This window comes from Vipera berus (genome assembly GCF_964194415.1).
Source record: "Vipera berus genome assembly, chromosome: 12".
Lineage (NCBI taxonomy): Eukaryota > Metazoa > Chordata > Lepidosauria > Squamata > Viperidae > Vipera > Vipera berus.
In genome coordinates this window covers 14571605-14586417 of record NC_138215.1, presented here as the reverse complement: position 1 = coordinate 14586417, position 14813 = coordinate 14571605, and the positions used below count along the sequence as shown (strand labels likewise).

At 38.8% G+C, this 14813-nt stretch overlaps 2 protein-coding genes across 2 annotated transcripts in view; one reads left to right on the top strand and one right to left on the bottom strand.

Moving 5' to 3' along the window:
• The window catches only part of FGF7 (fibroblast growth factor 7), a 29205-nt gene extending 22014 nt beyond the window's left edge, over nucleotides 1–7191 (top strand). The window contains exons 2-3 of the mRNA XM_081337290.1: nucleotides 5745–5848; nucleotides 6960–7191. Of these exons, the coding sequence (XP_081193416.1) occupies nucleotides 5745–5848; nucleotides 6960–7154 (299 nt within the window). The 3' untranslated portion in view covers nucleotides 7155–7191. The remainder of the gene's footprint in view (nucleotides 1–5744; nucleotides 5849–6959) is intronic.
• Nucleotides 7192–9572: 2381 nt separating this feature from the next.
• Nucleotides 9573–13687, bottom strand: FAM227B (family with sequence similarity 227 member B; the record flags this gene model as incomplete). Its single annotated transcript, XM_081337023.1, has 3 exons — nucleotides 13516–13687; nucleotides 10921–11100; nucleotides 9573–9647 (listed from the first exon to the last, which is right to left on the bottom strand). Exons 1-3 carry the CDS (start codon nucleotides 13660–13662, stop codon nucleotides 9573–9575), a joined length of 402 nt encoding a protein of 133 aa, XP_081193149.1. The 5' UTR covers nucleotides 13663–13687.
• Nucleotides 13688–14813: the final 1126 nt, after the last annotated feature.

The window sequence follows — 14813 nt, the reverse complement described above, 5'->3', positions numbered from 1 at the left end:
CCCCTCTCTTCAAGTCTGTGCCAGTGAAATCAAAGTGGTTAGAAAATCAGAGGCACAAGGAAATGGCATATAGCTCTTGACAGCTGAAAACATATGCTGCCAGGCTGGGGGAAATTGTGGCTTGTGTTCTCGGCATTAGTCTATGTGTAATTTAATAAACTATTTTCTGCTGCTTTTTGGCTTGGAGAACAGCTGTTCCCCAAGGCCTGCCTCTCAATAGTTGATCTGAGGCTTTAGGAAAAGGAGATTGGTGCCTGCTAATGTCATAAGGAGAGGTTTTCTAACTTCTTCACCGTCCTTGGTTAGTACAATATTCAGGGATGTCTGTGTTAGCTTCTAGGTAGAAGAGTTGCAGCGGTTATCATAGTTCTAAGATATTCTGTGATGCATTTATTTTATTGTGTGTGTTTGGTGTTTTGTTTTTTTTGAAAACCTACTATAATGCAAAACATCAATCACGATGAAGTGTTTTAGTGACATAAAAAGCCAGTAAGGTGCAGAAAAGAATGGCAAACCAATTCTGAAATCTTGCCAAGAAAACTGCATTTGTCCAGGCAGTCAGTAGAAGTCAACTCTCACTTGAAGACACGTGCGTGCACACGCACAAACGCACACAGAGAGCGAATGAGAGAAAGCTTTTTGCAGATGGCATGAAGCCAAGACCATTCGTATTCCGTTTGACCTGGAGAAAATTCTAACATCATCATCTAAAGCCAATTCTTGGACAACCACACAGTCAGCAGTGCGAGATGAACCACAGATTTAACTCACTGACTGGGTTCACACATTATGCAAGCCAAAAAATGTGATCTGTGTGGATCTGACTTAGTGCACTGTATGAATTCCCTCGCCATAATTTTAAACCGTGGTTTACAGCTGACCCTCTGATGCAAATCGGCCAGTCCTAGTGCATTCAATGAGCCATTGTTAAAGAAACGGTAATTTAATGCAATGTGTTTATTAGGCCAGTAGAAGGCAGCTTCAATGCACTTATGCACCTCATGGTCATTGTAACTTCCATCACACAGGCTTATTTCTAAATACTTCTAAGTATTTCCCCTACCCAAATTTTCAAATTAGATTGCTGCTCTATATTTCAACAAGGTATTCATTCCCTTGTATTAATATATAGCCTTTACTAGTCCAGGGCGCAATTCTGAACAGCAGCGAAGTCTATATTATTGCCATTTCTTAAAGCAGGCAAGCCTGTAACAATTGTTTTTAAATTTTAATCAGAATATAGCTGGAAGGGACTTTGGAGGTCTTCTAGTCCAGCCCCCTGCTCAAGCAGGAGACCCTGTATCATTTCAGACAAGTGGCTGTCCAGTCTCTTCTTAAAAACCACAAGTGATGAAGCACCCACAACATCTGAAGGCAAGCTGTTCCCCTGGTTAATTGTCCTCACTGTTGGGAAATTTCTCCTTAGTTCTAGGTTGCTTCTCTCCTTGATTAGTTTCCATCCATTGTTTCTTGTCTTGCTTTGTGGTGCTTTGGAAAATAAATTGACTCCCTTCTCCATGTGACAGCCTCTCAAATACTGGAAGACTGCTATCATGACCCCCCCCCCCACAAGTCGTTCTTTTCTCTAGACTGGCCATTCCCAAATCCTACAATTGTTCTTCACATGTCTCCAGGCCTTTAATCATCTTAGTTGCTCTTCTTTGCACTTATTCCAAAGTCTCAACATCTTTTTTGTAATGAATGTCAAGAGAAAGAAAGGAAGGAAGGAAGGAAGGAAGGAAGGAAGGAAGGAAGGAAGGAAGGAAGGAAGGAAGGAAGGAAGGAAGGAAGGAAGGAAGGAAGGAAGGAAGGAAGGAAGGAAGGAATTTTGAATATGTCCTTGAAACTGATAAAACTAAGGGCTCTATGACACATGAGGAGAGGAAAGAATGTTGGAAATTAGCCAGTATATTTGACAGTAATATTACTAACCTTGTATCATATTACTTTTTAGAAATGTTATGCAGAATAGAATTAATGATTGCCAGGCCTACGTTAGGATAGTTTCCAATGGACTTCTAAGATGGTTATAGGCACTGTATAGGCACAATCGCCTTTCATTTCAAGGAGAGATTTGCCAAATGTATTTTGTGTATGAATGTCTGTGTCTATGTGGAAATTAGTAAAAATATATTGGAATACCTCAACAACAGTGCCGTTTTTGCCAGGCGGTGTCTACTTTACCAATAAAGGAGAATATTTGTCACTCAGGGTTGAAATGAGGGGTCCTTGGTGCTCCCTGGGCTTGTTTATTCTCTTGCAGAGGTTTCATTATCCAAACTAGGTAACATCGTCAGTGCTAGTAATATTCTAATGCAACCAGGACAAGCCACTAAAATATAAACAGAGCAAACCCCACTCCTTATTAGCACTGATGATGTTACCTAGTTTGGGTAATGAAACGTCTGCAAAAAAAAGAACCAAGCTCAGAGAGCACCATAGATCCTTTGTTTCTACTTGTTCTGTACCAGCCTGCTACCGGCCTTGCAGAAAAGGCAACCCCTTTATAAACGGCAAGAGGCTGGAATCCGTCTGCCAAATTTATTACAAAAACAAACAAGACACGTACCAAGATACAGGAGCTTTGAAACACTAACTGAGCGGTTGCTTTCAGCAAACCAGCCCTCCCCAAACATTCCTTTTATAAAGAGTTCAGGGCGTGGCCTCTCTTTGCCTCCTTCCGAGAAGCCCCACAGCCTTCCTCTGCTTGCTCCTACTTGACTGCCTCTTGCGTCGGGCGTCCTTGAACAGGGCCAGCTGTGGGTCATCTTCATCCACACTGTCAGGCTCACACAGCTGGGTCTCCATGGTGACCAAGTGGGAGGGGCCTGCCTGAGGGCTATCATCAGCAAGATCTTCAACACCCCCCTCCTCCTCTGAGTCGTCGTCTGACCCAACTGCCGAACCCACAGGCTGACCCTGAATCACAACACTACTTTAGCTCTGCAAAAGGTATATTGCAAACATCAAATCTTTGGTAAAATACTTAAGGTACAAAATTAGACTAAAAAAGAAACCAAGCTGACTACACCTAGAAACATTTTATATTCAAAGAATAATGGCATCGTTATGATCTCTGAAGATTTCTACATAGAATACTCCTTTGGTGTGTTTAGAGTCTTATCTAAATATTGAAATTAAGGCCACATGTACACTTTTGGAAAACTCTTAACACTGAATGAATAGCATCCTGAAAATGAATCATGGAACAAGAGAGTCACTTAAGCATCTTTCATTAAACATTAACATCCTTATTCGTTATTCATATTTATTCAAACGCTTATCTGATAAGTCATCACCAAGTTTCAAAGAGCTTTAGGTTGCATTTAAGATTTGCGCTGCCTCAAGTGGTTTTAAAAAAATCTAAAGACCGCCCTCCCCAGGAAGCTATATATACCGTAAATTGCTTAGCATATGCAATATGCATACCCATATGTATGTATGTATGCAAATACTTATACTGTTGAGAAATGTATGAATGCTAGCATAGTTTTTTGGAATCTGAGCAATGCCTGGCATTATGAAACTCTCACTAATTCTCTTGAATGTAGCTATCATTTGAATCGTTTTGGGGGGGAGCAAATATTTCCTATTCAAATATACCATTTATAAATTTACTTACAAGGAGAATGGCTCATAAATCAAGAAATGGAATAGCAGAGTCATTATTTTCAGGGTAAAGCTGGCCATTGCTGTGAATTTTGACAGTTCCAGAGGTAGAAAGAAACTCATATAACTAATTAGCTATTCAGTTGTTCATTTAATCTTTCACTTTATGAGCTTTTTACCTAAACTTCCGAACAACTGCCCAGCTGTTCTTTAAGGAAAAGAAAGCATCATGGCATATTTTTAAAAAAATTATTATTTTTTAAAGAAAGATTTATTTTGTCTGCCTAAGTAGGTTTTAAGTAGGTTTTTCTCTACTTATAAGACTTATTTTAAGTAACGTCCAGAATAGGAAAGAAGTATTTTTAAACAAACAGTCCTTTCCTTTTTTTGCGTAGCCATTGTCAGAACGGCTAACATGGACAAGGCACGGTGAGAATAGAAAGATCCACTGCAATTCTAGCATGGGAAACCATTTCATGCTGATAGGAAAACGCCAATTTATCAAAAAACCACTAAATGGCAATGTTTCCGCATCAAACCATGCCAAAAATGCAATCTGAATGTCCTTGGATTTACCTGTTGTGTGAAGTCACCCATTATAATTGACAAAACATGGCTTAGCATATTGTGGGTAAAGTGTGATTGAGCAAACATGAATTACCATAATGCATGATCTCTCCCCCTGGCTCAAACCCCAACCCCATCTTCATTCAAAAATCCCATCTAGCAGAATTAGACCTGGATTGCTTGTAGTACGTTGTTCTGCAGGCCCATTTCCCTGATGGCTGAGGAATCTCAATTCAGTCAACAAAAAAATTATAAAATTAGAGCTTCATAATTGTATCTTAAATGGACCTTTTTTAAAAAAAAAAAGCAGCAGAAAACCATGTCTCTGCATGACACAGATTGATTTTCAGAGGTTATCAGCTTTTAATGGCCATAAAGGTCAGACAAAATACTTTTTATCTGCTTGTCGGGTTGCCGTGATCTGTTTTCCATCATTTACAAGTTCTAAAGTGAGTGCTCTTGAAGAGAGCACCCCTCTGCTAAATTTCTTAAATATCCCTTTCAAGGTAAGCTTTGTTGAACAACCCCCCCTCCCTACCCCTAATTCTTTGAATCTTGATTAAGCTCTATGCTTGTCGGTTTCAAAACCTGGTGTTCAAATTGGTTTCCATCTGAACAATTAACTCTAACCACCGAAGGTATTTTATTTGTTTTACAAAGAACGGAATCCTAATGATTCAATTTGGAAATGAAATCGTGAACAGTAACGTAAACATTGAATGTCCGCATTCGCAAACTCATGCGGAGATTTAGTGCCATTTATGTATATAATACTGCAGGACATGGCGGCATCTAGTGCGAATGAGACACCCATTCATGGCCTTTGAAACAATGTGGCATTTTATGTTTGTTACCCCTTCTCCTTAGGGCAGAGCTAGGCAACCGTGGCTCTTTTATGACTCATGGACTTCAACTCCCAGAATTCCTGAGCCAGCCATGCTGGCTCAGGAATTCTGGGAGTTGAAGTCCATGAGTCATAAAAGAGCCAAGGTTGCCTACCCCTGCCTTAGGGGAAAACAGTAGCCAAGTTTCATAAATTGAAAAGAAACAAGTTACTTAAACAAAGCAGCTTTGCAATGTCTATGGAGATGCTCTGTCACCCGGGATCCCCCCCAAAAAAGTGCTATTCAAAAGGCAACTGGACTTCCTCGGTTTTTCTCCTGGGAAGTGGAGGATACGAAAGCTCCTCTCTTCCTGTCTTATAATACAGTCCTTTTGGCAGCACCAAGAAACCTCCACACCCGTTTGCAGTCGGGTGACCCTCAGGGCACAGATAAACCCCCAAGAGGCCTCAAGGGCTCTCAGAGAGAGCGCTAAACAACCAGATGACTGCAAAGAATACAAATCCTGCCATTCCCTACCATGCAACCAGAACTGAAGTAGCTTTTTGGATAAGAAGTGAAACGTTTTCAAGAGGGGGGGGGAGAAGAAAAAACAAAAAACAAGGAGGTCCAGTTGCATTTTAGAAAGAAAAAAAAAAGCACCTTGGGGGCTCAGCTTTGCAATGTTGTGTCATAAAAGAGAGACCAAGGTATATAGGTTATGGACCTCGCTGTTACTTCCTACAGGTATTCTCGAAATACGAACGGTGGCGGTTGGAATAGTAGCAATCAAAGGAGTCGCAAGTGAATACTTCCTGGCCATGAACAAGTCTGGGAAGCTTTATGGAAAGGTACTGGCATAATTATTAGAAGCCACTTGCACTGAATGAAAAATAGGTTTGCTCCTGATTTTTTTTTTATTTTTTTTTGATCAGCTGTGTTTTATACTGCATTGGCCCTAATCCATGGGAGTTGCTAGAGGATGGCATACGACTGGCGGCTTTTACGAATGGCTCTCATTTACGGACAGCTGCCTTGGAATGCAAACTTACTGGAGATCAGAGTTTTCTCTGTTTTGACTTCATTCTCCCAGAAGCCACATTTTTTAAAAATAATAATAATAATAATAATAATAATAAAAAGTCAAACAAAACTCAACAGGAGGAAGAAGCTGCTGGCAGTCTGTGGTTTCTTGGTGGTTTGGGGATTCGTTTTGGGCTCTTCTTTACTTGACTTGCCAGTTTTGCCTTGGGCTCCTAACCAGCCAGGCCACCCTTATCCTGCCTCACTCCCCAATGCAGATTAGATGCTGAACTACAACTCCCAGCAGCCCATTCTCGCTTGGGATGACACGGCTGTGCGGCAACATCAGGAATGTTATTGATGTTACCAGTCCTTATTTTTTTAAAAAAAAGTGTAAGGCATTTGCATAGTCAGTAGGTACCTTTTAAGTAGATAGCACTGTATATAGGTAGTCCTCGACTTACGACGGTTTGCTTAGTGACAGTTTGAACTTACGACCTACCTGAAAAAGGGGACTTGCGACCTGGATCTGAAGTTCTGACAGTCAAACACCACCACCACCACCAGCACTTCAGGTGCTCGACCGTCACATTTGCAGTGATGTGACCACGTTGTTTGACCTCTGCTGAAAATCAGCTCTTATTTCTGGTTTTTGGCAAAACTGTATCACAGCGAACTGTGGCTTCGCTTAACAACCGCAGCATTAGCACTTACAAGTACAGCGTTCACTTAATGACGGCTGTCAAAAAAATGTCATTAAAAAATCACATGGCCAACCCATTTTACGAATGTTACGACTTACAAACATTGTGGGTAGGCTTCATTGCGTTCGTAACTTGAGGACTACCTTATTTCAAGGACAATCGATTTTTGGGAAATTATACACACCCCTGCCAGGTATTTCGGTGTTCAACTGATCCCATTTTCTTTAAACAACAGAAAGTGTGCAATGAAGACTGCAACTTCGTAGAACTCATTCAAGAAAACCATTATAACACCTACGCTTCTGCAAACTGGACACACAAAGGGAAAGAGATGTTCATCGCATTAAAACAGAACGGAGCCCCTAAAAGAGGCCAAAAAACAAGCAAAGAAGACACTTCTTCCCATTTTCTTCCATTTGCAGTATCCTAATCTTATATGAACTATGGACAACAGTTCCAGCAAAATATATATATATATATATATATATATATATATATATATATATATATATATATATATATATATATATATATATATATATATATATATATATATATATATATATATATATATATATATATATATACACACACACATACAGATATATATTTATATATATCATTTGAAAAGGGGACTGTTTGAAAGGAAGACAAGCTGGAATACTACTGAAAAACTGAACAAGCTGGACTTGAGCATGATGTTTTATTTTTAAGAGACTGGCTTTAAAAAAAATAAGTAAATAAATGAAAATATACACTACTTCAGATTTAGTAACTAAAAGTTGTAAAAAATTGTAAAGAGCTGTACAATCCTTACATTAGCATAAGAGTAGCTTTGCAGATTTTTAAATTAAATTTACCCCTTTGCGCCTTATTCATGACTTGATTATCTGACGATCTTTTATTTAAAATAAACCTATCTGCTTCATTAAACATGGCTGCTATAATAATAATAAAGCAGATGAAAATGTTATGTAAAATATGACGGACTTGATGGCTGCTGGATTAAGTCTTCAGATGATCAAGTCGGTACGAATTGTGAAGGCTAAGCAGTATTAAATACTTCCCAGGAAAAAAATAATAATAAAAGGTATTAAGTATTAAAGCAAATTGAAATTGGATCGCTGTGGTATTCAGACAATAAAGGTAATATGACCGATGAAAGTTGCATCACTGCAATGTATTCATATCTATCAGTAAGAATGCCTAATGCTGCTCTGAAAGATGTTACAAAATAGCATAATATTAAATAATATTAATAAGGGAAATGTATTTCATCTCACTTTCCTCAAAATATCCTTTTATGTAACGATGAAGTAAAAAATTCAGACAACATCATATGGGCTTTTATGTAACATAACCTATCTTTTTATATAATTCCTGTTTGGGCATATGGCTTCTAAGTTTTTTTTTTCCAACCGATATTCATGCTTCTCTGTGGTTACAGCATTAAACTTTATTTTAAGTTATAATTGAACTTTATTGTTTTAAGTTATTTAAGTTGATGTTATTTATAAAAAAAAATTATCAAGATGCATCTGTTTCATATGCTTTTAATTCCAAAGGAGTATCAAAACAGCCTTGGCTTAGCGGCCCTTTCTTTTTTTCCTCTTATGACCAGACATGAAGTCTAGTACACAAAACTCCTGCCAATTTGTACTGGATAAGAGACAAAAATGACAGCCTGTAGCAATTCTTATGAGGAAAGTTTCAGATGGAACAAACCCAGTTTGCAAAAAAATTTAAAAAAAAATAAAAGAATGTCAATGCCATGTTTCCTGCCAATTAAGGCTGCTGCTAATATTTTGAAAGTGATAGGAGATGTGGCTGTCCCATCACAACAAGTCGTCAGTAAAAAAAAGAGCTCGCCTACCACTAGGATCCGGATCAAATATAAAGCTATGTATTCAGACGGCAAATTCAGCAGAATTTAATGGAAGCAGCTCAGAATGGCCAAATCCTCTGACGGAGAAACCAGTCATGACATTAACTGCAAGCCTTTTTCTTCCAAAGAACAGAACCACCACGGTGAGGTCCAGAAGATATATGCATCCTGACTGGTCCAAATGTAAACCAGCTTCTTCCCCTTGGCTTCACAATTGGCACCAATGGGTATTTTTCCCCCAAGAAGATTAACAAGCAAATGAATATGGACCTATTTTCATCTAGAGCAAATAAAGAGTCCCAAATGTAACACATTTGCTGGCCTATCTCATCCAGTATTGCATAAAGCTCACAATCGTTTCTTGTGGATATTGCTGTATAAGACTATAGTTTAAAAAAAAAACAACTAGAAAATAGCATTCTAAAAAAGTTACTAATTTTGGGATTGTATCTATGATGTATCCCTCCACAGAGTGGAGAGTTGCGGTGGCTCAGTGGCTTAACAATGCTGGAGAAGGTCTGTACTCCAGCAGTTTGAGCCCCAGCACCGCGGGACAGGGTAAGCTCCCGTCACTGGCCTCAGCTCCTGCCAACCTAGCAGTTCGAAAGTATGCAAAATGCAAGTAGATAAATAGACACCACGCCGGGAAGGGAAGACGGCGCTTTGAACAACATACAAACTCAACCGGTGCCAGACCTGCCCAAATGTGACGCCCAAACGCGAGGCAACAAAGGTGGAAGGAAAAGCCCAGATGCTGCTGCAAAACAGCAATAAATTATGGAGCTAGTCTGCCCCTGTGGTGCACTTTGAATAGCACCTGAGAGTGAGCAGAACACACCAGTAGTCTTAGGCAGCTAAACCACTACTTGGTAATAGCACTGAAGTCTCCTGGCTAATGTAACTTTGCCATGTGCTAAATAAACAAACTCCACAAGCTCTCAGGATAATCCCTTTTCCTGGTACTTACGGGTTTTCATTCTTGACCTTGAAGTGGATCTTGACCTTGACCTTGAACTTGACCTTGATGTTGTCCTCCTTCTAGGCTGCAGTTTCATATGTGATGATATCTGAGAAAAGGACTCTTTCTCTACAATGGATTTTCCAGGTTTTTCCGTTGACGGACACTTCCAATTTTTCCAAGCAAATTTTTGTGGTTTAAAACCTGTAAGAGGGACAACTGAACAATACTAACCAACCAAATGTTTTTGAACTAGATCAGAGGCTCCCCAAACTCTTCAGATCATTGACCCCTTTATGACATTTCAGATTGTTCATTGACACACACACATCCAAAACCATTTGATAAATACCGTACTACTTTAACTAACCTTACTACTATAACAACAATAATGGACAACCTTTGCAGGTCAATACTGACCACTTTGGGGAATTCTGAGCTAGTTGATCCTTGTGGTCCCTTTTTCGTTCCTACAATTCTATGATTTGTGGGGGATATTAAAATTTTCTTCTTATTAGATTTATTTCCAGTTTTATTTTGTACAAAGCGAGACGAGTGTACATAATGATCCTGCTTCCTATTTTCCCGGCAACAAACCTGGACTGGGCCGTGAGAGTCATCCAGGTGGCTTTCAAGGCCAAGGATGGACTGGAACTCATAATCTCTCAATATGCCTTATGGAAGAAAAGTCAAGGTGGGGGGGGGGCTTGTTCCAGAGTGTGGGGCACAGAATCATGGATTTAAACTACAGAGAGGAAGATTGCAAATGAACGTTATCAAAAATTCTGTGAGTAAGAACAGTTCAACCATGGAACTAATTCTTGAGAAGAGCTGATGGGTTCACCTTACTGGAACGTGTTCAAATTAGGGTTGGACAACCACCTGTTTGGAATACTCTAATTCGGGCTCTTTTTTATTTTTTTATTTTAATCCCATTTATATCCCGCCCTTCTCCGAAGACTCAGGGCGGCTTACAATTTAAAGCACAAATCAATGTGCTTAGCAATAGCCTTCATTCTATGTATATGCCTGCTTATTAGGGCTTTTGCCCCCCCCCAGCAGCATTATTACAAAGTCAGCTTATTGCCCCCAACAATCTGGGTCCTCATTTTACCTACCTCGGAAGGACGGAAGGCTGAGTCAACCTTGAGCCTGGTGGGACTCGAACCTGCACTAATTGCAGGCAGCTGGTGTTACTTAAGGAGGCATTAGCCCACTGCTCCACCAAGGCTCTTGAAATGACGAAGGGATTGTTCTCAGTGGCGTAATGCTAATTTCTAGCTGAATGATACTTTTGAAGGACTGATAGAGAGATAGAAATTGCTGAATAGCTGCAATTGGGTAAACAACTACTGAGATATGCAACTGCCAACAACTGCAAGGTAAAATAATCGACATTCTAGTACCTCTGATCCACTGGAAAATTAAATCCATTAATTCGTCTTTAAACCGATCATCAAAACGATGGCAAGATTGAGGAAAAGCTTCACAGAAAGCAATGTAAATGGCTTGGGACAAGCAGTCAGGATACATCTGCCAAGTTGCAAATGAAGTTAATTGTAAAAACTGGGTGACGCTTATATATAGAAATAAACAGGCATTCAAACACTGCAGAATCACCAGCTGTGCCAAAAATAAAAGGTTTGTCCAAGAACATCGCAGGTTTGGGTGGCAGGTTAGTTTATCGTGAATCAAATGAACTTATCGGCAAATCAGTAAGGAGAGAGAAGGCTGTTATATCTACATTGATTTTTAAAAATTCATTAACATTTATTAATTCTATCACACTAATTTGGAGGTATTCTAAACATTACAACAAGAAGCCCTAATATCTTAGAAGAGGTGCTGAACACAGAGCAAGCAGCTTAACCTGAGGCCAAAAGGCATGTTAGAATCACCTTCTCCAATTACTGCTGTTCAGATCAGTTGATACTATATTTATTTTACTTAATCAATTTCTATGTCTGCCCAATTCCTTGTGACTCTTACACAGGACTAAAAAAACAACAATAAACAATAAAAAACAAAACAATAAAAAAACAACCATTCTAGGAAAGAAAACAGTATCAAAAATACCAATTAACAACTGCATGGAAGTTACCAGGGCCAGAACTTGTGGGAAGCAACGGAGGGAAACTAGTCAAGGAGAGAAGCAACCTAGAACTAAGGAGAAACTTCCTGACAATTAGAACAATTAATCAGTGGAACAACCTGCCACCAGAAATGGTGAATGCTCCAACACTGGAAGTTTTTAAGAAGAGACTAGACAGCCATTTGTCCAAAATGGTATAGGGTTACCTTCCTGAGCAGGGGGTTGGACTAGATGACCTCCAAGGTCCCTTCCAACATTATTATTATTATTATTATTATTATTATTATTATTATTAGTTCTGTCACAAAGAAGAGTCACAGAAAAGGCATAATGGGTGCAGAATCAGGACCACACGTTAAGTTCCATTTAAGCTGCTCTATTGCTCATGCCTATATACAAGAATCTGGTCAACTAACAGCCAGCACTAAATTGGCGCTAGATAAGATTTAACGGAATTCAAGAGGGCTTGGACTTAGATCATTTGTGGGAATGCAACAATTCCAGGCTAATTCCTCTCTTGACTCTGCCCCCAAGCTTTGTCTGTCCTTCGCCTACAGAAGACAAACTTTATCAGTGCTATGACAGCGATGTCAATCCTGCCAGATCTTATAATAGATCTAGAGAGTACCAAGCTGCTTACAGAATGAATTGAGAGGTTGCAGTTTTTAAAGTGAGTGCTCATCGCCCAAGGAATTCTGATTATGGAATGACCAGCATATATGTAAATAAATTATAACCTCTTTTCCTGCTCTGTATTATTCAGGAAGGTGTTAGCTAGATTCACAAATCTTCTTATCAAGTATTGCTAGAGTTGTATGCTAAGTAGCTAAGATTACAATGAACAATTTTAAAAAAAACTTCAGAGGCAATAAGAGAGCCTGAAGGCATGTCACAGTAAGAAAGGTTGGAGGATTCTGCTATGTTCAACAATAGAAATGGATTAAGAGATGAGATAGAATGATGACACACCTTTCGCTCTTCTCTGAACAGGACAAGTTGGAAGGAGTAAAATTCAGAATTGCAAACAACGTCATTACCTGGAGAAAAGCATCTTTAATGTAACTGGGGATGCTCCACAGAAGCGTCACGTAGCTATCTGATATTCTGTCAAAAAAGTGGTCCTGCTCATCTTGATCAGGCTTGAAATAATCAGGAGAAAGTATTAAGCAAAGCCTATTCTACAGTTAAAAACATATATAACAGACAGAATTGTTGTCAGTAGTCTTGAATTAATGACAATGTTTAGAAATGCAGCAATTTTTACCTGCCAAAAAAACAAGATCTAGCCAGGTAGTTCATTAGCAGCTGATTAAAGTAATATGCAAATCCTGTAAGCAAGACTACAATAAACTCTCTCTAGCCATTTTTATAAAAGTAATAATGCAATTCACCTGATTAGGTTTGGGGGACTGAAGTGGCTTAAAAGTCCAAATAATAAATAAACAAATCACACCTTAAGCTAGCTTAGTGCATTATGAGAACAGGACTGCTGTATTTTCACAGATCCGGCATCACTGGATTTGCTTGAAGGCATATTTGCATGATTGAAATAACTTCATAAGCATTCAAATGTCCTACATATGTTGCATTTAAACCTAAGAAGTAGCTGTGAGCATGAAAAAGAAGGGAACATCCAAGACAGGGTTCTAACTTGGCCAAAACTTCATTTAGTAAAAGTTTCACATACATATCACACCTGTGGGTGGCAGAAAACTACGTTGAATCCAGCTGTTTCATTTAGTGCCAAAGAATCCGCCATTTCTTGCTGCACAAGAAATCGTATACTGTAATGTCAATTACTTTGTTTTTTTTTTTCTTTCATAAGATCAAGCACCATAAGGCCTTGAGTTTTGTACCTGGAACTTATGAAGAAACCACCACCAGAAAGAATCCTGCAGAATCGCAAGAGATGCTTCAGATAAAAAGAGCTGCTTCAAAACTTTAGTGTTCACACCCTGTCCAAAAAAAACAAAAACAAAGACACAGCAAAATGAAGTGGTCATTTTTATGCAGGCCCAAATATATTCATCTTTGAGTTGAGTCCATTAGATTTCAGCTGCCCTGTGATCACTTGAACATTTCAGGACAATTAGGAAATAAAGTATCTTTGTGTATGTCCATTTTGTCTTTGAGAATTCTATCTCAAGAACCTTGGTAATCTATGGAGCATATAAGAAATGCAGTCATAGATAAATATTTGCCCAGGGGAGGAATTTTTACAGACATCCCTGAACTGCAGCCTAAGGACCCAAAAGGAATTCTTAAGTACTTGAAAATCTGCTAGTAATGCCAGGATGCCAGTTTATTCAGTATTTCTTCCAGCTGTATTTAGTCATACATTTATTTATTTTTTTAGTTGATTTGTAAAGTATGCAAGAGACTTTATTTTCTGGCCAGTTCTGCACACAACAAATAAAGTCTATGCGAAAGTCCAGCTTTGGGGGATCATCTTTTATAAATCTGGAGTTTTCTTATATGCAATTCATATTGCTAAGCACATTGTGCTTTAGATTTTAAGCCGCCCTGAGTCTTCGGAGAAGGGCGGGATATAAATGGGATTAAAATAAAAATAAATAAATAACACGTAGCTAACCAATATGACTACTGTTGTCAACCAATCAACAGAGCACGCCTACTGCCTTGTCAGACGGTTCCAAATTTGGACAGCTTGGACAAACTATAATGTTTTGCCAATTGTTTTCCTGCAAATTTTACAACCTAAAAAAAAAAGGCTGATCTTGTGAAGCAGAGGTAGAAAAAGAAGGAATTAATTCTAGATTGCCCCCTAAAATCCAGAAGCTGTATTCCATTTTTTGAAGGAAAATTTAAGATCAGATTCTGTCTCCTTAATTTTGTTTCCATGAAGCGATAGCTCACAAATCCACAGTAAAAGTAAAAAAAACTCCTTTAAATCATGCTTGATTCTCTGTGACTAAAACAAAATATAGTTTTCTTGGCAAAAACATAAAGGTTGTTTGCCATCTTCAACTTTCTGCTTTTTAAAAAAAAAAAAACTCCTAATATAATGTCCTGTCCTTTCTGTAGTATCCCATTCCAAGAATTACAGGAGCAGGAACATATTTATCCCAGTGTTGTCCCAATGTCTCATTTCCTCACAGATGCCTCCTGTTTCACAAGCTTGTGTTCCTTTTGG